The sequence below is a fragment of the Serinus canaria genome, chromosome W (genome assembly GCF_022539315.1).
Source record: "Serinus canaria isolate serCan28SL12 chromosome W, serCan2020, whole genome shotgun sequence".
NCBI classification, from domain to species: Eukaryota; Metazoa; Chordata; class Aves; order Passeriformes; family Fringillidae; genus Serinus; species Serinus canaria.
The window spans coordinates 9081946-9103318 of record NC_066342.1 but is presented as its reverse complement, the minus strand read 5'-3'; the positions used below and the strand labels follow the sequence as shown (position 1 = coordinate 9103318).

The following is a 21373-nucleotide window of genomic DNA, read 5'->3' as shown; positions in this document are numbered from 1 at the left end:
TTACATAGTTACTCACTGTAGTATTCTCTAAATTAGCAAGATAATGAATAATCTTAAACTTATTCTAACTAATATTAACAAAACTACAATGGGATGACACAACTTATTAAAGATTCTATTTGCAGCTGGTGACTACTCAAAGATCACATCTCACCAGTGATGATCTGCATTTTGTTTTATTCTTTGTAGAATTCTGGTTATTTGTTTTGTATCATGTTGGACAGTAATTAAGGTTTTCTTTGTGCTTTCTTGGATTTCTTTCAAGATCTCTAGTAGGTCTTGGTGCTTAATTAATTGTTTTACCAGTGTGAGGTCCATTCCAATAGGAGTAGGTGACAGTCTGTGGTACATTGTGTAATTGGTTTTAATTAACTGGTGGGATGTCACTGGGGCCAAGTATGAAAAATCACACTTGATAGTCTTAACAAAATTACAAATACAAAAATTAGAATGATTTCTGCTAGACAAAATAACATCGCTGTTATCAATTTTTACAATAGGACAAGTAGTTCTCAGGCACACACAGCCTTTACCAGTATATATGAGCACAGTTTTCTGATCAGTGACTGGATGAATTTCCAAGTGGCAAATACTCAGTTCAGTATCTAGACACACATCTTGGGCATTAATAGTATTGCTTTCACAGATGAATCCCAGCTGTTCTCTAGTAATGTAGGATTTTAAGTTTACTGTTTGCTACTTTTTATTCACCTTTCATGCCTAAACTCTATGTTCTGAAGGGTAGAGTACTGTTTTTTCATGATTTAATCTTAGTGCAATGATGGGGTGGATAATGTAAACAGTAGCATTACGTATAGTAAGCACAAAGGCAGTGGCTGCATTAGAAGCAGGATCATAGGTGAAATTTACTATAGTCTCCTAGGATCGAAACTTCAAAATTAATTGCATTATCCCAGACAACTTTCTGAATTTCAGTTGAAAAATTACATTCACCTTCTTTTTATATGATCAGAGCTGTTGTTGCCTGCATTTATAACTGTGCTTGTATACGATTGAAAGCTAAAGACACATTAATTTGAACAGTACTAAGAGCTTCTACTATTAACTTGTGGTCTTGGTCCTCGGCCTTTTCCCACTTAGGCAGTACTTTTGAAATCTGCCACTGGCTAGCTTTTAATGCTAATAGAGATGACTGTAAAGGCTGCTTCAATTTTCTTAGGCTACTTGCTGCAGCAGACAGCTTATTCATCAGTATTTCTGAATCAATTCTATTTAAAACTCTCTTTTCTTGTCTGGGATTTTGGGGTTTGGCTTATGGCTTCTTTGCGAGCTTGCCATAAAGTCTGTTGCTCTTTTGGAGTCCTAGGAAATTTAAAAGGCTTACTATCTAGGCTACACATGCTTCTCTCGTCTGAGTGGCTATTAGAAGATCATCTACATACTGCAACAGCTTTTCTTCTTCTTGTGGAGCTTCCTAGGACTCCAGATCTTTTGCAAGTTTCTCTCCAAACAGAGTGGGGGGAATTCTGAAGCTTTGACGCACATGGACTATGTGAGCTGGGTTTTGCACTGCTTTTAGGGCTTTTCTATTAGAATGCAAAAATTTTCTGGCTGGCTTTGTGGATAGGGAGGCAAAAGAAGGCATCTTTCAGGTCTAAAACAGTAAACCAGGTTAGTTCAGGTGTTAAACAAGTTAGTAAAGTATATGGATTTGCTACCACAGGGTATAAATTCTTTGTTATCTTATTGACAGCTTTCAATCTAGTACTATCAGTTATTGGGCTGATTTCTTCGTTATCTTCTTTTCAGGGGGTACTGTTTAATTCTCATTGGTTGTGTTCTTTCTTTCAGCGTGATTACTATGGGGGGGTGCATTCTTCACTTTCCTTGGTACAGCAGAGGCCTGTACTTCTGAAAATACTTGTTCTAATATCTCTTTACTAATTTCTTTCTTAATTTCAATGGCTGTTAATGTTAAGCCTAACACTTTTATATCATTTGCTTCCAGAGTAACCCCCCATTTGAGAATGTTTAGCGAATTGGGCATATACAAAAGCTTCTAGGTACACGTTACTTTAAAGGTTTGCAAAAGTATGCCTTCTCAGACTGGCCAGTTGTTCCCCACACTACAACATAATCATTCTCCACAGGTACTAAAGCTTTATTTAAAACTGAATATATGGCTCCTTTATCAACTAAAATTCTACAGATTTCTTCTGGTCTCACTGCCTCTCGCAGAGGGGTCTGTTACCTCCTAGTTCTGGATGAAATTGGACTGCCAGGAGGGGGATGGGTGCGAATGGGTATGCCTTTGGAGCCTGGGTCCTCTTCCTTTTTGGGGACGTCCTCCTTATCCTCTTTTACTTTAGTAGGAGTCTTTAACAAATTATATGTACTCATTTTGCGAGTTGTAATTGCTTTGCATTTTGGTATGATAAACTTTCTCTGACTTCATGCATTGCTATCTTATGCTGCATGCTGAACAACATGTTTGATTTGCCTTCTCTTTACTCTGTTTTCTTTTTCAAGGCTTATCATTAGCAGGTCAGAGGGAGCTCTGAACTTACAGTTACTCTGCTATTCTGAGTGAATTCTTAAAACAAAGCCACACTAACATACGGACTTTATTTCATTTATTTTCTCATTTTAAAACAGCATTAACTGCAATAAGGTATTATAAGTCTTTTTATTTTCTGAGCCGCCCCTGCTGGAAGCTTTGTTTTAGTGAGCCCCTCTCAAAGGGGCTAGTTCAAGAACTTCTTTGCTCTGGTTAGTTCTCATTATCTCCTTCTCCTTATAGTATCTTGTTTCTACCCAAGCCTCACAGTGTCTTTTCTCAGTTTTTCTCTACACACAGACTTTTAGGTGGCAGGCACTAGATGTGATCTTCCACCAAGATCTCAGGTTCTGAATTGGTTTGATGAGGGACCTTCAATTTACACTTAAGGCACTGAAATCTGTGCCTTAAGGCACACAAACTCTGGGTTGCACACAAGGTGCCAGTCTCTCAATGTACTAAAGCTCCCGGGAATTGCCTGCAGGCTATTTGTTTATCACTTAACCTCTACGGCGGGCTGTTTTCAGTCTAAACTTACTATATTGCTAGCTGAAGTCTCATAAACTCATTTGTCTCTTCTATCTAAACTCTGTTTTAAAAAATTCAGTCTTTTCTAGTTCTCTTTTCACACAATTTAAGTATTGTTTCTACTGACACTCACTTTACTGCCTTGCAAAAGGCTGTGCTTGTTACAGCAAAAACTCTGATATGCTCACAAACACAGACAGACAGAGACACACACACACACCACCCCCCCTTATCTCAAATTCATGAGAGTCAGGGCTTGAATTGCTGGGGGGGGGGAATTCTTGGAATTCCTTTGATTCCTTATACCCCACAGTTAAACATAAATCACTATATCATAGTTCTTCTGTGTAAAATGCTACATTTGTTGCAAACAAAATCCTAAAATCTCTACAAATGCCACTATACAATTCGAGCATCGAATTACCACAATGTGGGGGAAGAGCTACACAAACTCACCGGGAAAGGGCATATTTCTCAAAGTGCCCACTTTTCTCAACACAACACAGCATACAATACTTCAGCATTTACCCACGCGAGCTTCCTCTGGTCTTCACACACTCTGGACACAATAAAAATAACAGCACACAGTAAAATTCTAGAGATCAAGTCTAACTACCGGGGCAGAGGAACTCTCTGAGCTCGTACTCACAGTTAAAATGTGCTTGATCTACACAAATCACTACTTTTAAACACTATAAATATCTTCATCGACGTTTCTCTACTTGTTCCATTTCTCCGCAGGGCACTCTCTGCTCCCACAGCTTGCCCCAGCCCGTGCTTCAGGCCTCGCTCGGCTTCTTCAGTCGCGGGTAGAAACTTCCTCGCACTGTAGATATACTTCCTTTGTACACCATGCACTCGAACGATTACAAACACACTAACTATTAACTACACAATGCATTAATTATACAACGATACAGTGTCCGGACACCACACGCACACGAGTCCACTCCAACCCACCCCCAGGGTCGCTAGCGGCCGCTCTATCGGATAGCAAACTCTCCTCTCCCAGTCGTTCTACCGACTGGTCTGCCTGCAGGCACAGGCTGAGCACTCAGATGTTTCTGAGTGACTTATTCAGCCTTCTTATCCCCCGGGGCTCTCTTAATATATACTGAATCCTCTGCACACTAGCAGGTTCTTGTCTGTCTCTGCAGGAGGCAAGCCGAGACGAGCGGAGCTTCTCCAGGAAATCTCCGGGGTGCGCCTAGGAGGTTCGTTTATCCCTTCTGCCCCTGTGGGGACAGAGACAGTCCCTTCGTGGTCACCAGAACGTTTTGCGGAGAAAATCAAAACTCCACAACTTTGTGAAAGTTGTGAAGCTGGTATGTTTATTACAGCGCTGGACACGTGTGGGAATTGTTCTCTTAAAATGACATGCGTGCTCCTGGGATCTTCAGGTGTTTTTTTATTTTTCTCTCTAAATACAAATGTAGACAATTTTACAATAGGTTCATACATATTCATTTTACAAACTTTGCGGGACATTTAGCATTAGTTTGGTATTAGACAGAATTCTTAGGTCAGGTTGACTTGCCTTTTTCAGCACTCTCTGTCTCTTTCTCTATCTTTCTCTATCTTTCTCTATCTTTCTCTATCTTTCTCTATCTTTCTCTATCTTTCTCTATCTTTCTCTATCTTTCTCTATCTTTCTCTATCTTTCTCTTTCTCTATCTTTCTCTTTCTCTATCTTTCTCTTTCTCTATCTTTCTCTATCTTTCTCTATCTTTCTCTATCTTTCTCTATCTTTCTCTATCTTTCTCTATCTTTCTCTATCTTTCTCTATCTTTCTCTATCTTTCTCTATCTTTCTCTATCTTTCTCTATCTTTCTCTATCTTTCTCTATCTTTCTCTATCTTTATCTTTCTCTATCTTTCTCTATCTTTCTCTGTCTTCTTTATCTCTCTTTCACTGAAGCAGTTTCTCTGAGCTTAGGCTTTTGCAAGAACAGGCAGTCAGACTAAATAGCTATGGTTTCAAACTGAAGGCAACTTAAAGATGTACATTTTACTTAAATCAAAATGGATTTCTACTCTGTCTCACAGGTTCATAATTTGCAAATAATAGAGTTTTTCTGTTTTGCTCTGACTTGAAAGTCCGTACTCCTTAATTTTGACCATCCAAATTGGGAATTTGTAGGAACTACCCATCTGCCTGGGGCTCCTGCAGGCTGTTTCAGGTGTGGTAGCCTCAGCCCTTTTCTTCCCACTACTTTGCAATGCTGCAAAGAGTAAACAGTGACTAAAGACTGATTAGAGGTGATACAGTGATGCTTAAGATCTTATGGCTTGCTCAGCTTGCTTTTACTATAGCATAATTATTTTGCTGAGCATATTGTTTTATTTATGTTCCCTCTAGACTAAAGCTTTTAAGATAGCTTATGTGAACAACTTTGCTCAGCTCCCTTGGACTTGTTTCTGCTCTCAGTTCTCTTGAATTTTTGGGTTTTTGTTCAGCTGTCTTTGTGAAAGCTGCAGGACACTGTGGCTTCTGTTGAAGGTAAAATTGCCAAGCTTTTTCCCCCTTCCTCCCTAGCTTCTTAAATCAGTCCTCCAATAGATGAGCTTGGAGGAGTTCTTAACTTGCATGTGTGTTGCATTTTGCATTAAAAACGATGAAATGTTTTCCATATTGAGATCTTTGATCTTTCTCAAGACTTAAGGTTTGCTCCAAGTAATATGTTGTAAACTTTATTGTTGGGGTGGGGTTTTTTTTTTTTTGCTTTATTGTACAGGAACCACTGGTTATTACAAATCAGCAAAAGATGCAGATTCCGTGGAATTTGTGTTACAGGATTGTTCGCTATTTGAATCCAAAGTTAAATGGAGAAAACACAAACACTTTCTTAACCTCTAGATTTAAATTATTAGGTTGTACTTTTTTTGACCTGGTTTAATGGGGGGGGGGGTGGGGGGAAGTCCATCTTAATCTGTTAGGCAGCCCTGTGGCTGAAGGTGTAAAATTTAAATTCAGTAGCCATGAGCATATTCCTAAACATTTTTAATGGTTAGATGTAGAAAAAAGTTTTTCTGCAATTTTATTCTGTGTGGTATAGGCTTCATCTAGAACATTTCAGTTGTATTTCTTATGACTAAAATACTGTTCCTGGAAGTAGGATGATGTTTTAGAGACCATACTGAGATTGCTTTTGAGTAAAGAAAATGAATTATTATTTGTAACTGTATTTGAGCAAAGAAAATAATTTGTTATTTTCAACTGTATTTATTTTTTAAGTGTTTTGAGGATGATGGATATAATAATATAGAATGAAGCATATGGCTTCTGAAAACACTTTTGTTTCCTTTATTTGGTTTCAAATGTTAACCGAATTGTGGTTTTTTATCATAAAACACTTGTGCCCATTGCCTCTTGTCCTGTCACTGGGTACTGCTGAAAAGAGCCTGGCTCTGTTTTTGTACCTTCCTTTCAGGTATTTATATGCTTTGAGATACCCTCCTCAAAGCTTTCTTTTTCTCTAGGTTAAGCTACTTGACATAGTCAAGTCTGTAGTCTTTCAGACAAACTCAAGGCCATATGCTTTTACATGCTTTTGAGAAGGAGGTGTATTAGTGATTTAATTTAGTGTAGGGGGCGGTGGTAACAGTAATTCTTGACTCTTGATAGGTAGAGAGGTGGGTGGGTTTGGGATGTGTGTTTAAAATGCTGTGAAAATGCAATAAGATGCATATTTCAAATCCAGTTAACTTCTGTTATTGCAATTAATGAGTAATTGGCTGTCTTTGCTCTAGCTGAAGCCATGGCGGCCTTGCAGGTGCAGGGACTCAGATTAGCTGGGTCTGGTACTTTTCCAATTCTCAGCTATCCAGAGCATTTCTACGTGACCTTTGTCATGTAACCAGCCCTCCACAGTCAAACATTTAATTGTCTGATAGTGATAAAATTGCCTAAGTCATGTGTATGTTCTATCTTGGAATTGTGTGGATTGTAAATGATGGTTTAATGTACATACAGCCTGTAGGATAATTTAGGCTGAGGTGCAATATGATTGCTAAAGCTGATACTTTTAATATTTTAATACTGTTGCTAGAATTGAACACCATAGTTAGCAAAGCATGTAGTCTAGATGCAGTCTCAGAATTCTCAGGGCGAGGTGCTGCAATTAATATAAATAAGCTGAGATGTGAGGAGTAGAAGTCCCTTTTCTTTCAAAATGAATAACTGGATCTTGCAGCAGAGTGTTTGGTTTTATAGACTGATGGTGAAATAGGTGACTCATCTTCTTGGCATGTTTTAGAAAATATGCTTTCTACGTAGGCATTTTAATGTTGTGCTGCACAGCATATAAAGTCAAAGTCAGCGCACGTCTGTGGGGTCAAGGGCTGATAGTTTAGTACAGCATGGTAATGAATGATTCTCTAGAATACAAAAGTATACTTAAAATGAGATGTAAGCTTTAAAAAGAATGAGTGAAGAAATTCCTGTGAAAAAAGTTTCTTAATGCTCTATCAATAGGAAGGAAGTTTTAAAGAAAAATTATTTACTAATTAAGATTTTTTAAATTTAAAAAAAATTCTTTGCACATTCTTAAGTTTTATTATAAGCTAGTCTGGTTTGGAAAGAAATGGTAGAGGAGAGTGAGGACCTCCTTTCAGAGGCAGAAAACACATGGCAGCCAAACAACATATAAGCCCGGACATGCAGAAAAAGGTAAAGATGGGGAGCTGGAGCAGTGACTGTGGGTCTAGGAGAAGTTTAAGGGTGGTTCACCCCCACTTCTTTTGGCAAGAATAAATACTGAATTAAGTGTGATAAGAATTTCGGCAATTTGACATCATATGTAACTTGTCTCTTTGGTATCTTTAAAAAAGCAAAATAAAATGTATCTCCCACTTCCTAGTTAGTTTCTTAATCTTTCTTATGCTAAACACACAAGAACAGCTTGGATGACTTTTTTTGATAAGATTGCGTAGAGGGCACTTGATTTATCTGCTCCTTTCTAGCATGTAGTATGTTTGAAGTTGTAAAGCTTGTTAATCTTTCATCTCTTTTGGATAGTTTGGTATCATTTTGGTGTAAATTGGATAGACCTGGCCTCATGGAAAATTCTAGGGCAACATAACAAGAATAAGTGAATTTACGTGTGACACCAAGTTGAGAGGTTGTGATCACGAGAAAAATAATGTTCAAAATAAAGTAAGACAACCTGTGAGTAAAATCAAGTTTTCCGACTGAAGCAGGTCAAGATGAGGTTTCGTATCAAAAGAAATTAATAAAACCCACCTTGTTTAAAGCTAGACAAGATGCTAACAATGGTTATGACAACAGAAGGAGCAGTCCAGAGTTGGCAGATAAATAAAAATGATCTCTTACAGCTTTCAGTTCTTGGTACTGTTTCTGTGGTGACAGCTTGCAGTTGTGCTGTATTAGATATGAGCTGAAACTTGATTTCAACAGAATAAACTGTTTGGGTTCTACCTGTGCTATGGATTGAACTTTGAATGAATATACAACCAGGTCCCAAACATGAATTAAAACTCTTGTCATGATATTTTCTCCCAAACACTGCTCAGCCATCCTCACTTGCGTGTGACTTCAGGAAGGATGTTTTCTGGTTGCAGAGGGTAATTATTTTCATCCCTGAAAAACCTGGTTGTTTGTTTTGGTTTTTTTTTCCCTCAGCTAGAAAAACCTTTCCTTTTGTGAAGAACTAGTTAATGTTTTTTACAAGCCTCCTAGTTAATGCAGTGTATAATTCAGTCTGAATATTTGTTGCAGGGGATTACTAGGCTGTCGTTCTGCTAGCTGCTTCTTTGTTGGAAGTTGTAGACACTGTAGTGCCCTTTCACTGAATGCTACTAAGGAAACCCTAGGAGGGAAAATACCAAGGGCTTTACCATTTCTGGTTTTCTTTGTTGAGAAACAGGTATGAAGAAATTTGCAATACTGATGGTTCTTTACCAGTGAATGTAGCAGTGATGGAATAAACAGCAATTATACTGTGTATTGACTTGGCTAGTATTTTCTTTTATCTCCTTAGGCTAGAAAATAAGAAAGCAGAGGACTTGGAAATGGAGGTGTCCCTTTCCTCCTGTAGCAAGAGGAAGTAGAATGTGTGCATGGCTGTGCAAGCACCAGGGCTCACCTCTGAGCCACTGTGGTTTCTCTGTTTCCTGACCTGAGATACTGAGTCAGTTCAGGACAGAATATGGTGTGCTGAGTGATGGGAATATGTTCTCTCTTCTACTTTGGTAGTTTTTCACAGAATCGACTAGGATGAAAAAGATCTTTGAGACCATAGTCCAACCTATGACCTAACACCACCTTGTCAACTGGACTATGGCACTAAGTGCCACATCCAGTCTTCTCTTAAACACCTCTAGCGATGGTAACTCCACTACCTCCCTGGGCAGCCCATTCCAATGCCCAATCACTCTTTCTGTGAAGAACTTCTTCCTACTGTCCAGCCTAAACTTCCCCTGGTGTACCTTAAGACTGTCTTCTTGTTGTGTTGCTGGTCACCTGGGAGAAGAGACTGACCCTCACCTGGCTACAACCTCCTTTCAGAGAGGGTTTGCATAAGAAAAGCCTTTTCTATGACAGAGAACAAGAAATTAGGTCCTTCTATCAAAGATGACAGGAACATGTATTTAATTTTTCCTTCAGGTCTTGGAATATCAGACAGCCAAGATGTTTTCTTCAATTATTACTCAGCAAAGAAACATACTTTAAAAATGAACTTGCTGTTGCCCCTTCCTCACATGCTCCCCATGATGGCTGTCTCTCAAAGAGAATTCCTATTTTCTATATATTATATTTCTATGTGGACCAGTTCAGCTTTTTTTTTTTTTTTTTCCCTCTCTATTTCATGGCAATAGCTGTGGTCTGGTCTGTGTTATGGTCTAGTAAGATCCTCTAGTTGTGATGGTGCTGAGAGTGGTGCTTAGACACATAGACTAACAGCATGTTATTTTCTAACTGTGTTACTTAAAGTTATGTTACAGTCAGTGTTAAGTGCTGGTAACTAGTGCATCTTGCAGGTCCTTGCAAACATGAGGCTTATAATTAGGACAGGGATCAGGATTTTATTCTTTTGGCATGTGGAAGTTCAGCTGGTTGCTATCTAAAATGGTGGTGTTCTTGCAGAAAGGCATCAAAAGATGACAGTAGTGACTTTGTAGATATTGATGTTTGAAACATAAGGCTGAGTCCTCTGAATCTTCTAGGACATTCACTCTCTTTTGATTTTCCAGAATCAGGGCAAATGAGGAATGTTGTTTTATGACATCAGCAGAGCTAGGTAGGTTTTGCTAACCAGGTTTTTAGTAGTCTGAAGATTGCCTTGGTTGTGTGAAAGATAAAGCCCTAGGTTGAAGTTATTTAGGCTTCTCCAATTTTGGTGCAACTGTCCTCTTTTTTTTTTTTTTTTTTAAATACCAGTGAAAGTTGATTTTGGGGAAGTTTAGATTCCTCCTTCAGAAGTTTATGTATGAATAAGGGTACTTGTTGCATCTGAAGTTTGAATGTTTATGAAGAAGTTGAGGGCAAGTCTGTTGGATGTTTATTGGGTGTAGCTGGCAGATTTTGATTAAAACAAGGATAATCATCAGCAGTATATACTAAAATGTAAAGCATCTGTTAGGCAGAGACACTGGGATAATAGCAAAGATAGATATTGTGAGATTAGAAAATTTTATTTTTTAAATAATGCTAATCATATTGCTTGACTTTCGTGATTGAAACTTGCTCTACTAGTGGAAAAGATGTCCTGTTCAGTCCCCCTTCCACATCATGCTTTTGAGAGGGGCTCTCAATGTGTAACCAGCCTTTGCCTAACTCCAGTCTTTTGATGGTGAACATTTCTTTCTCTTACAAAACAATGCTGTCTTTATTTGCAAGACCTATTAGTATATTTCTGTCTTGCTCTGTATAACACTTGTTTAGGAATAGTAATCCTTGAAATGAACATTTTTTTGCTGGTAGTGAAAAAGTATTGATTTCTGTACATTGGCGGTGTTCTTAGGACATTATAGATTGAATTGACAGAATAATAATTTTGACTAACAACTCAGTGGGTTGTAAGTGTTCACTTGTTTATTCAGTGTTGCAGAGAGCATACAATTTAGCTAAAATATAACACCACAATTCAGTATGCTTTGCTAACATGAGTGGAAGTGTACATGTTAGTTTATATGTTCATGTTGATACTCTGGCCACTCCCAGCAATCCTCTTTTATTGGTAAAACATGAAAGTGTACTCATTTTCTCTCTCCTGTGATGTTCTGCCAGTGATGCAGGTCTACTCCTGGCCATCAATATTCTTCCTATTTACCACAGAAAACTATGATGAGACAGAAATCCTCCCAGGATCCATAAGCTCAGGTTTGGTGTTATTGGCTTGGGACATTACAGACACTGAGTAATCAGCACCACTCCTGAGGAACATCTGACTCTAGGAAACTTTTTCCCTTTCAAGCAGTAATAAAGGTGGTGAAATGCTTTAGACAACAGCTACAGACATGTATGTTTTACTCCACTTTTTTTTCTCATGCTTATATCATGCTACTGCATAGCAGTAAAATCTACACTCATTGTACATGTACAGTAGTCATGCTATCATGAAGCAGTATCCTGCAGCCTTTTCCCAGCTCTGTCATTGTGAGAAATCCTGAGTAACTTTGTGATTAGAGTATTGTGATTTAGGAATGGTATTCTCCAATTTAGTGCTCCCACTAAAACTGCTGCTGCTTGCTCCCCCCTCCCTTTCCCCTCTCCCCCCTGTGGGTTACTGTAGAAGAGAATTTGAGGCAGGAAAGGTAAAGATCAAGGGTTGAGATAAGAACAATTTACTGGAAACAGAAATGAGAGAAAAAAAAATGAAGACTAACAGCAGCAATATTAATAACAAAAGTATACAAAAGAGAGAGAGTGATTCACATGCAAAATGCTCACCCTGACCACTCCCTCTGGCTTGGAACCTGTGCTACTCAAGGGGTAAGGATAAAAAGGAATAAGAATCTCCTGTTGAGTCACTGAGAGTAGACCCCCTTGCTACACTGTGCCCCAGACTTGACCAACGGTTGAGGCCCAAAGGTTTTAACCGCACTTGATGGCTTAAGTTAAACAATTTAACTAAGGATTAATGTAGAATTTACTATAGCAGAATAGTAACTCACCAGCCAATTTACGTACAAATCTAAAGTACTTGAGAATGTATGAGAGCAACATTCCTAGTCCATTTACTATAGCATATTCACACTCACACACAGACCTAAATAATATGTACAAGGTATATACTTATGAAAAATTCCCTTTGAAATCAGTGATGTACTCACATTGGATGCCTTTGTATCTTCTCAGTGGGTGAAGGGTTGAGCCTTGAGGAGTGGGGGTATCAGCCTGGGATCTGTCATTGGCATTCAGTGATCCTCCAAGTATAGCAAGTTTGAAAGTTTGCTGGCTCTGAGAGGCCCAGCTCAGAGGGAGGTTGCTGGTCACAGCCTGCTGTGGTCTAGGAAAGCTCAAAGGGTCTCACTTTGGACTGCTGTTTATAGGGCTTCAAGAGAGTGGGCTTTAGTTAGTAATTTTGCATCCCAGCCACAATTTGGGGCAGTAACTTTCTTTGAAAGTTCAATAACAAATGTTAGTCCACTTGGATAGTTATTCAGGCAGGAAAAATAAGTTTCCAACGCTGTTTGTTAAAAAGCAGGAGCTCTTTTAACAGCACCAGTTTCTAGGAGCAGACAGTGTTTCTGATAAGCTCAAGAGGAGCTCAGCCCAGGTGCTGCTGTCAAGGCCGAGGCCTAATGAGCATTACTCAGATCATAATGTGGCCCGAGGATGGCGAGGGGATGCACTGCCACACTCTAACTAGTATAGTGCACTATCTTTAAAGCAATTATATTAAAGCTAGAAAAAACAATTATTAAGTAGAGATTGATATTACCCATACCAATGACTGTGGGCAAATCTGTTGCTCAGTCTCAAGGAATAACTTTGGGGGGCATCCCCACTCAAGTAAGGAATCTCCACATGTACTCCAAGAAAGGATAATGTTAGAAGACCCTACCATTAAAAAGCAGGACTGTGCTTTTATGCTAGTGTTTGACCGTCAGTCATGTTTCTGGGCCAGCTGTGTCAGCTCAGCAACTTTAGATAAGTTATCACTACTATCACTTGTTAGTTCCTTTATCTCAAATACTTTACCAGGTCTGCTATATTTTTACCTCACTATCAGGCTGTTTAACTTTGGGGCTGATGAGTCAGGCTGGCTTTAGCATTTCTTCAACACCAAAAGCTGCATGACCCCCCCCTTCTCCATTCACCAGTGGTAGCTTTGCAAATAGGGTATTGTTCAAGTTGTTTTACCCCCGCTCCAGACAGAGCATCCTGCTACATCCCTATCTTATTAGTAATATCCCACTAAATGCTCAAAATTATAGTTACTATGGTAATTCAAAGGCAGTTGCTTACTGCCCTCCTCTTTCCTGTTGCTTTGGTACTTTAAAGTAGGTATGGTGAAGGTATGTCCATGCCAGGGAGGTGTAATGTTGCCCTGGTCAGTGCACTGATGGTGGTGGAGCAGGGCCCTTCAGCTACCTCTTGTGCTGGGGTTGGGCTGGTTGTTGTGTCTACTGCCAATTGTGCTTTAAGATTACTGTATTACATCTGAAATAGATTATAACATGCCCATGTTGGCTTGATGGAGACTGTCAAACTGGGGGTGTGTTTTCACAGTTGTCTGAAGCAAGTGCAAGTTCATACTGCTACCAGGAAGAGGCTCTTACCATCACTGGTTTTCTGCTTCAGACCTGTTGCCAAATTGTGCTGCTCATGAGTTGCAGTCAGCAAGATGAGGACATTCTCTAAAGATCTTGTTATATTCAGGTTGTTTGGGCTGTTTTCACAGCAAGCTGATCTTCCTGTGCTGCTTCATCCCACCAGGAGTTTCAAATATTTGTGTGCATGTCTTTTTCCTTAAAGTACCCTTTCATCCTGAAAAACAAACCTGGATTAAACAACAAATTGAGACCCAGTGGAGTTAACAGATCTTAAATCACAGTGGGCTAACTCCAGACTATCAGAGGTGAAGTTATTAGCTTGTCTTTCAGAGAGGCTAGTGCTCTCTGTCACATTCTCTGTTAAGGGTGCTTGGTTTTATTTTTTTCATTGCTTACTGTGGAATTCTCAAATTGTGATGAGTTGATTGATACTTTATTTGTTGAGTACCCATTCCTTGCGAATGCCAGTGAGCAGCTTGCATCAAAGCTGCTGCCCTGACAAGTTGTGTGCTGAGGTATCAATTTAGGGTGTCCCCATCGTAGGGAATAATGTGCTCTGACTCCATGATTCAGAAGGCTGAACAAATGCTTTATTAAGCTATATTACACAAATACTATATTAAAACTATACTAAAAAGATACTATACTAAAAAAATACTAAAGAAAAACCTGTGACTGAGACACTCATGACACAGCTTTGACCCAATTGGCTAATCAATCTAAACGACTATCAGCAGAATCCAATTAACAAATCACTCTTGTAAACAATCTCCATAACACATTCCATATGTGCCAAGCAACAGACACAGCAAGTAGACATGAGAATTGTTTTCTCTTCTCTGAGCTTCTCACTACCTTCCCCAGGAAAAATCCTGGGAGAGAGAATTATGTCTCTCTCTGTTGAGAGAATGTAAATACCACTTTGAGGCACGTTCATACTTCTGAGCTGCAGTAAAAGCACTTTGCTGCTTGTTTGCACATCTCCTCCTGCCCAGGTACACCACTTGTAGGTTGTCTTTAGTTCTCTAAATTTTCAGGTTTTACCTCCCAGTGTCATGGGACAGAAACCAGGCAATCAACTCTGACCTGATCAGTCACGAGATCTGTTTCCTCCTATCATAGTAACTACAAGCCATACTTGTTGATTAACCTTGTGTCAGATGCTGTAAAAACACAGGGGGAATAATAAATTTCTTGTTTCAAAGTAATTGTAATGATAGAGAATGAATTAGAATGAAAACTGACTACCACAAATGGGATAGCACTGGTGGGTGTGAGTGGTTTGAGTTTTGTTTTCTTTTGTTGCCATACAACCAATGTATGTTTAAAGCAGGGTAATAGGTAGTTTTGTAAATAATTTCTTTAAGTGTGAGGGAGAACATAAAAATATTGGCTACAAAGGCTGTATTTAAAGGTAAGGATCATGATTTTTCTATAAGAGAGAATGAGAGAGTGGAAAGTAGAGTGGGCATTGTCTATGACTTCATGTATGTGTGCAGGAAAGCAGTTTAATGATGGGGAAGAAAGGAATGGCCTGTGTTGTGAATGTGACTTCTGTTTGCATTCTGAGTGGGTATGAGTAGTTAAATTCTAGGCATCAAGACAAGACACCAGACATTAAAGAAATCTAAGGAGTGATCCAGCTGGAGCTGGAATTTCAGCAGAGTAGCAGATAGAAAAGTCTATATGTTAAATAACTGGGAAAAGCTGTGAGATCCAGATGTTGTCTGGAAGTAGAGATCTAGATGGATCCAAGTCAGCTAACAAAAATGCTTTTTATCCACTTCATTTACCCCTTTACTGTAAAGATTGCAATAAATCCAGAAATAGTGTATTGAAGCTGCTTTCTCAGGAGTCTCTGTATAGAGTTTGTGGTAAAGGCAGGAAGAGTTCAATCTACTACAATTGTATATTATCAGGGTATGGAATCAGTATCCTGCCTTAACTCTTTTTTTCCTTTCAGATTTTCTATTTTGTACATACATTGTTTTGTATATACTGTATATGATGACTTCGGTGGTCACTGAACGTACCCGGGGTACTAGGGACAAAATGCAAATTTCAGCCTCTCAGCCAACACAACCACAGAAACAAGTAGTACAGGTACGTGCTACTATATAATCTTCTTTGAGTTGAAAGTGAGCATGCAATGATTTGTGTCTTCCCTAAGTCAGTAAAAGCTGGGAAAATATGGGGGGGACTATGGTCTTATTTGGAAAAGTCTGTTTCTTTGATATCTCGCTTTAATTGCTTAGTTATCCAGCACAACATTAAGTTGTCCCTGTATTCTTGTCTCTGAAGGAGCTTTGTGTTCTTCAGCAACATTTCCCATGAGTGAGGAATTCTATGCCTATCCCTGTCAGGATTTCTGTCCTGTTACCTTAGTGTCTTCAGAACTCAGCTCTTTCATATGCCAGCCTCATGATGCTAGAAAATTTCTGGTCACTAGAGGAATTTGGGTGGGTGGGAAAAGCTTTGTTAGATCCATGTTGTGCTCTACAGCATGGTTCAGCATATTTAGAAGTCACAAAATCCTAAACTTCTTGTGCAGTGCCTTCACAAAGTGAAATGAAGATGGTTGTCCACTAGCAGACTAAAGATATTTTGAGTATCTTCAAGATGGAAATTAAGCTCTTACCCCATTGTCTTGGTTCTCAGCAGCAGAATATTCAAGTTGTGTGCTTGCCTGGGTTAAAGTGCAAAATGTCTCTGTTCCTGGCAACTCATTATTCTTTTGTCAGGTACTTTTCAAAATTTGATTCAGTTCAAGAATTGCCTCAGTTCTCAGTCTAGAGGTGCTCCCCTGGGGAATTGTCTTATTTTCTAGAGTGATCTTTAACATGGAGAGGCTGTTCTGCTCTGTACAATATTAATTATGTGATCTCAAGCCCTTATCTCCTTGTGTTACAGTGCTTTGCAAAGTGGTGATTCATGCTTATGTGTGGGTTTAGAAAGTGACTTTCAACAAATGAAGTTGAATTTGGTTTTGCTTTAGAACAAGTAAGTGTGCAGGAATATAATGAGCAGGTTGACAGAAGTGATGGCTTCCCCTTTTTTGATGTTTGCCAGACAGTGGAGTACTCTGCCCAGTTTTGGGTTCCCTAATGCAAGGCAGACATTGGCAAATGGGAGCAAGCCCAGTAAGGAGGTGTGAAGATGGTTGAGAGGCTGGAGCACAGGATGAATGAGTGGTGACTGAGGGAACTGGATTTGTTCATCCCTAAGAAGGCAAGGCCAGGTTGTCTTCTATTCAGATACCTCATGAAAGGCTATAAAAAGGTGAAGCCAGCCACAGAGACAATGGCACGAGTTGGAACACTGGAAATTCCAGCTGTTAAATGGGAAAACATTGCTTACCACAAACACTGTCATGGATTAGAGAGGTTCTGGGATCTCTATCTGGCCTCAAGCAGCTGCTCTGATGGGACATGCTCTCAGTGGGAGGTTGCACTGACTATCACTAGGGTATATTTGCAACTTAATGCTTAAAATCAATGAATCACATAAGTCTTAGACCTTTTTCTGCATTTTTTCCCCACTTATTCTACCTCTTGCATAATAGAGATTGGTTTGGTCATTTCAGTGGAAAAGATGATTATTTAATATACAGCAGATATGTTTTAGTGCACTATATTTTTATTGTTTAGATCAGATGAACCTCCCTCCTTATGCTTTACAGATCAACAGAAACATGTGGGATGATACTATTCAATTACCACTGCTTCATTTTTTGAATGTAGAATTATGTTACTTTTTCAAATGGAGATTTCATTGTCATAGTCACATTTAAGTTATTTAAGAAATTACATCACAGTTCTTTTTCATTGTTTCTGGGTAATAAATATACTATTTTATTTTAAGATCCAGGCCTATTACTGTCACGTTGTATTTTGCATACTTCTGTTTTCTGGTAGTTCAAAGTTGTTAAAAATTTCCTTCACTTTGTTATGCTGCAAAGATATGTATCTTGTAAGGTTGAGTGAAGTTCTAGCTGTCTTAAGATGCTACCATTTTCTTAGTTGCAATTAAAACTTACTTATACTGTTTTATAGGATACTACAATGACATTTATAACAATGGTGCCTTAAAGATGAAGAAGAAACACTCACAGGGGGGAAAAAAAAAGCAAGACTTTTTGTGACACTAATTTGGTGTTTGTGTAGTAAACACATCTTGTGGGATTTTGTTGAGTTTTTTTTTTCTTCTGAATGTTCAATTCTATCTGTGTGCAATCCACGGGCATAAATGTTAGTGATATTGCACCTGCTTGTGTTTCTAAGCTTTCTCCTTACACAGGAAAACTAAAGAAAGATATTGTTGCTAATTTGATAGTATTATAAAGTTTGTATATTTTTGTCTTCTAACATGGAGTTGAAAAAGGTTGGTTTACAGAAGAAATGAATCTCAATGGTTTCCTGTTTCTGGTCAAATATCCCATCATGTCTTTATAGAAATTACATTGAATGTTTATATTCTGGATATCTTTAAAGGAAATCTCTTCACTAGCTAAAAAGTTTCTGTGGGCATGAGGAGGCTGAAGTCAGAGCAAGAAGATAGATCATCAGGACTTAATTTCTGAAACCAGCAGACCTTTTATTTTTGCTCTCTGCTGAGCTCTCAATAGATACAAAGAGTAAGCTCCTTTACACAGAGCTCTGCACTGATGCGGGAAGCTTTTGTGGAGGACGGCACCAGAACTGGCACAGGGAATTCCAGAGCAGGCTCTCCTCTTGTGTTACTGATTGGCATATGAAGCTGTCAGCCTGTCAGCATGACACTTTGAAAATGTGAAGTAGTGCAGAGTATTTAACTCTGTTACTGTCTTAGTTTAAGGCAATCATATGGGGTGGAGACTCCACAATGAGTTACCTTCTCATAGTTTTAATCACTCCTCTTTCGCCAATAAGGAGAAATGGATGTGAGAAGATATAAGTGAAAAAATAACAGTTTACTAAAAAGAAAAAAACAGCAATAACCACTAGATACAAAGGTGCTGAGTCACCTTGTTCCCCTGGGAACAAAGAAAACAAGATGGTGGAGAAGCCCCCTCCTCCCAAGATGATGGCAGCCATAGCAGCCCACGTGGCCTAGAGGACAAAGACAAGATGGCAGATAAGCCCCCTTCTCTGGACCACTGGCAGAGAGAGAAAACAAAGGAAAATCCACACAGCAACTGAGTCTGCTGTTCCACAACTCCTTTCTCCCTCAAACAACAACTGACAGGGGACAGGGACAAAGCAAAACCTTGGAAAAAACCCTGTTTTTGTCCAAAAGGCTTCAATGCTGCTGAAACACTGGAACAAACTTCCTTCCTTGGCATGGCTGGAACTGGAGCAACAGCTGGAAAACTTGTGGAGAATGGGTCTGATTCCTCCTTGGCGAATGGCAGGTGGCTGGAACTGGAGTAGCAGCTGAAAAACTCATGAAGAAAGGATCCCGACCCCTCCTCATGAAACAGCAGGCAGCAGTAGCAAAGGTGTTTCAAAATCTGCTCTGAAGTAGCTTTGTGGGTTGTGACTGGGAGACCTGCCCAAGGCAACCCCTTTGGGAGCCCAGAGAGAACAAGAGGACTAATTGGTGTGCATTCTCTGTTTTTAAAAGGACTCAGCCCCCCTCCTTTCCCTGAACTGGGGTAAAACATGCAAGTTCCACTTCCTGGGTTGTCAGGTCTTAAAGAGACTAATAATCTTGGACAGGTTGGCATGGAGAAGATATGAAATACATGAGGTTTTTTGGGTCATCTAGGTCACCTAGGACAGTTACAAATGCTGATTGTCTTGGAACATTGACTCTGAGCAAAGCAAATATTACTTCCCTCAAGGAACTGGGACAGCTGCAGTAACTTCTCAGCCAATAAGCAGCTGGTGTTTTATGGTGGAATAGTGTTTTAGACTCAGGATTTACACTTGGTGATCTTCTCTAAAGCTTGCATTTGTGGTAAACTTCAAAAGTGAAGCCAGTTTGAGACTGATTAAGTCTGAACTCATGAGGTACAGAATTTCATGTGGGTATCCTGTGAAGTGAGACTGCCTAGGATGAATCCTTTCTGTCAAGAATTTCAGGGGATGATGTGGTCCCCTTCTCAACAATGAAGTCTTCTGCAGTACATCAACTTGCATTTTGGGTCCTGGCTCTCTTCAGTATCAGCCTTCTCTAGCATATGAGATAGTAGCTTCTTCTGTTTGGGCAGAAATCAAATGAGGTCCATGTTCATGTAGCATACAGTTATCTTTGGTATTTTCATGGGAATACAGTTAAGTAGGATGCAGATGCCGCACTATGAAGAGCAGCCTGTATGATGTGCCGTTAATGTTTTTGAGTAGTTTTCTCTTTAGGGTAGCTATAGCCTATTTGGGTTTATGGCTCTTTACTGAATCCATCCATTTTAGTCTTTTAGTTTTTGGAGAAGTTTCCAGCATGAAATTGTTGTCCAGAAATGTTACAAAAGCACCAAATATTTTGTCAAAAGCAAGATTTTTTAGCAATTTTCAGAGACTAGTATTCAGTTATGAAAAAGGAAGTTCAGCTATTCATGAGCAGAATCTTGAGGCATGACTTAGTCTCGTGCTCATAAAACTACAGTCAGGTGGTTACTGGGTGTAGCAGACATGGGGCTTGCAAGGGCCCCGTGGAGAACAGAGTCCTAAAGATAAGAAAATGCCAAGACATAGTGACTAAGCCAGAAGCCCCTTTCTTCTGCCTTCCAGACCCTAGCTTATCTCTCTGTGACCCCATAGGTTACTTTTCCCTAACCCTTGCTATTGGACAATTTCTGATCCCTTCTATCCCTATATAAGGGGCTACTTTAGCCCATTCTGGTTAGAAGAGCTGTTGCCGGAACCCTTCACGGACCTCCCAATAAATCATCGCTGTGGAACCACCGGGGCTGCCTTCTCTCTCTCTTGCTGTCTGCTTGCCTGGAAGCCACTGCTAGCCAAAGCGCCTTTACCAAGCTAAGAGCTGAAAACTATAAAAGAGCTGAAAATCACTAGGAGCTGATAATCACTTAAGCTTGCTAAGGTAGCCGCAGCTGATAGCAGGCTTGGGTATCTGGACACTCAGCCTCCAAAAGGCTGAGCTATCTGGCCTGACCTTGCCTGCCTGCCTTGGGGCACATGGACCCTACAGGAACCCAGCTATCCGGCTATAAGTGGCCCCTGTGGGTTTAATTGGGAGAGGTGCAGAAGGTGATGTGAGCAGGGATCATCAGAGATGTGGTAAATTTAGAAATACCATTGTCAGTTTGTATGATAAAACTATCTCTGGAGTGGTAGATACTAAATAAAAGAAATATCACGTGTAAGCTTCTGTAGTAAATTCTATTATATGGTTGTCTTGTCTATGTGGTGAGCTTTAACTGTGGTTCAAACACATTAGAATATGTTGGAATTGCTTCTGTTCTAGCTAACTTTTTAACTATAAAATGGGTATAGAGATGTTAATCTCTTCCCTGTAGCACCACTGTGCTTGTTGCAGGAGGGTTTGGACAATGCTCTGAGGCACAGGGTGGGATTGTTGGGGTGTCCTGTGCAGGGCCAGGGGTTGGACTTTGATGATCCTTGTGGGTCCCTTCCAACTCTGTGTATTC

General features: G+C 39.6%; 1 protein-coding gene across 15 annotated transcripts in view; it reads left to right on the top strand.

The window, feature by feature from the left end:
• Positions 1 to 21373, top strand: part of LOC103824732 (ubiquitin-associated protein 2-like) — a 195825-nt gene that overhangs the window by 5373 nt on the left and 169079 nt on the right. For 7 of the 15 annotated variants that reach the window (XM_050986332.1, XM_050986327.1, XM_050986320.1 and 4 more), the window contains exons 2-3: positions 4204 to 4446; positions 15749 to 15888. The exons of 1 other annotated variant lie outside the window; for it this stretch is intronic. In XM_050986332.1, coding sequence (XP_050842289.1) covers positions 4374 to 4446; positions 15749 to 15888 — 213 coding nt within the window. In that variant the 5' untranslated portion in view covers positions 4204 to 4373. Of the gene's footprint in view, positions 1 to 4203; positions 4447 to 15748; positions 15889 to 20593; positions 20806 to 21373 lie in introns of those variants that run through there. 7 more of the 15 variants (XM_050986325.1, XM_050986326.1, XM_050986324.1 and 4 more) reach the window with 6 other exon arrangements.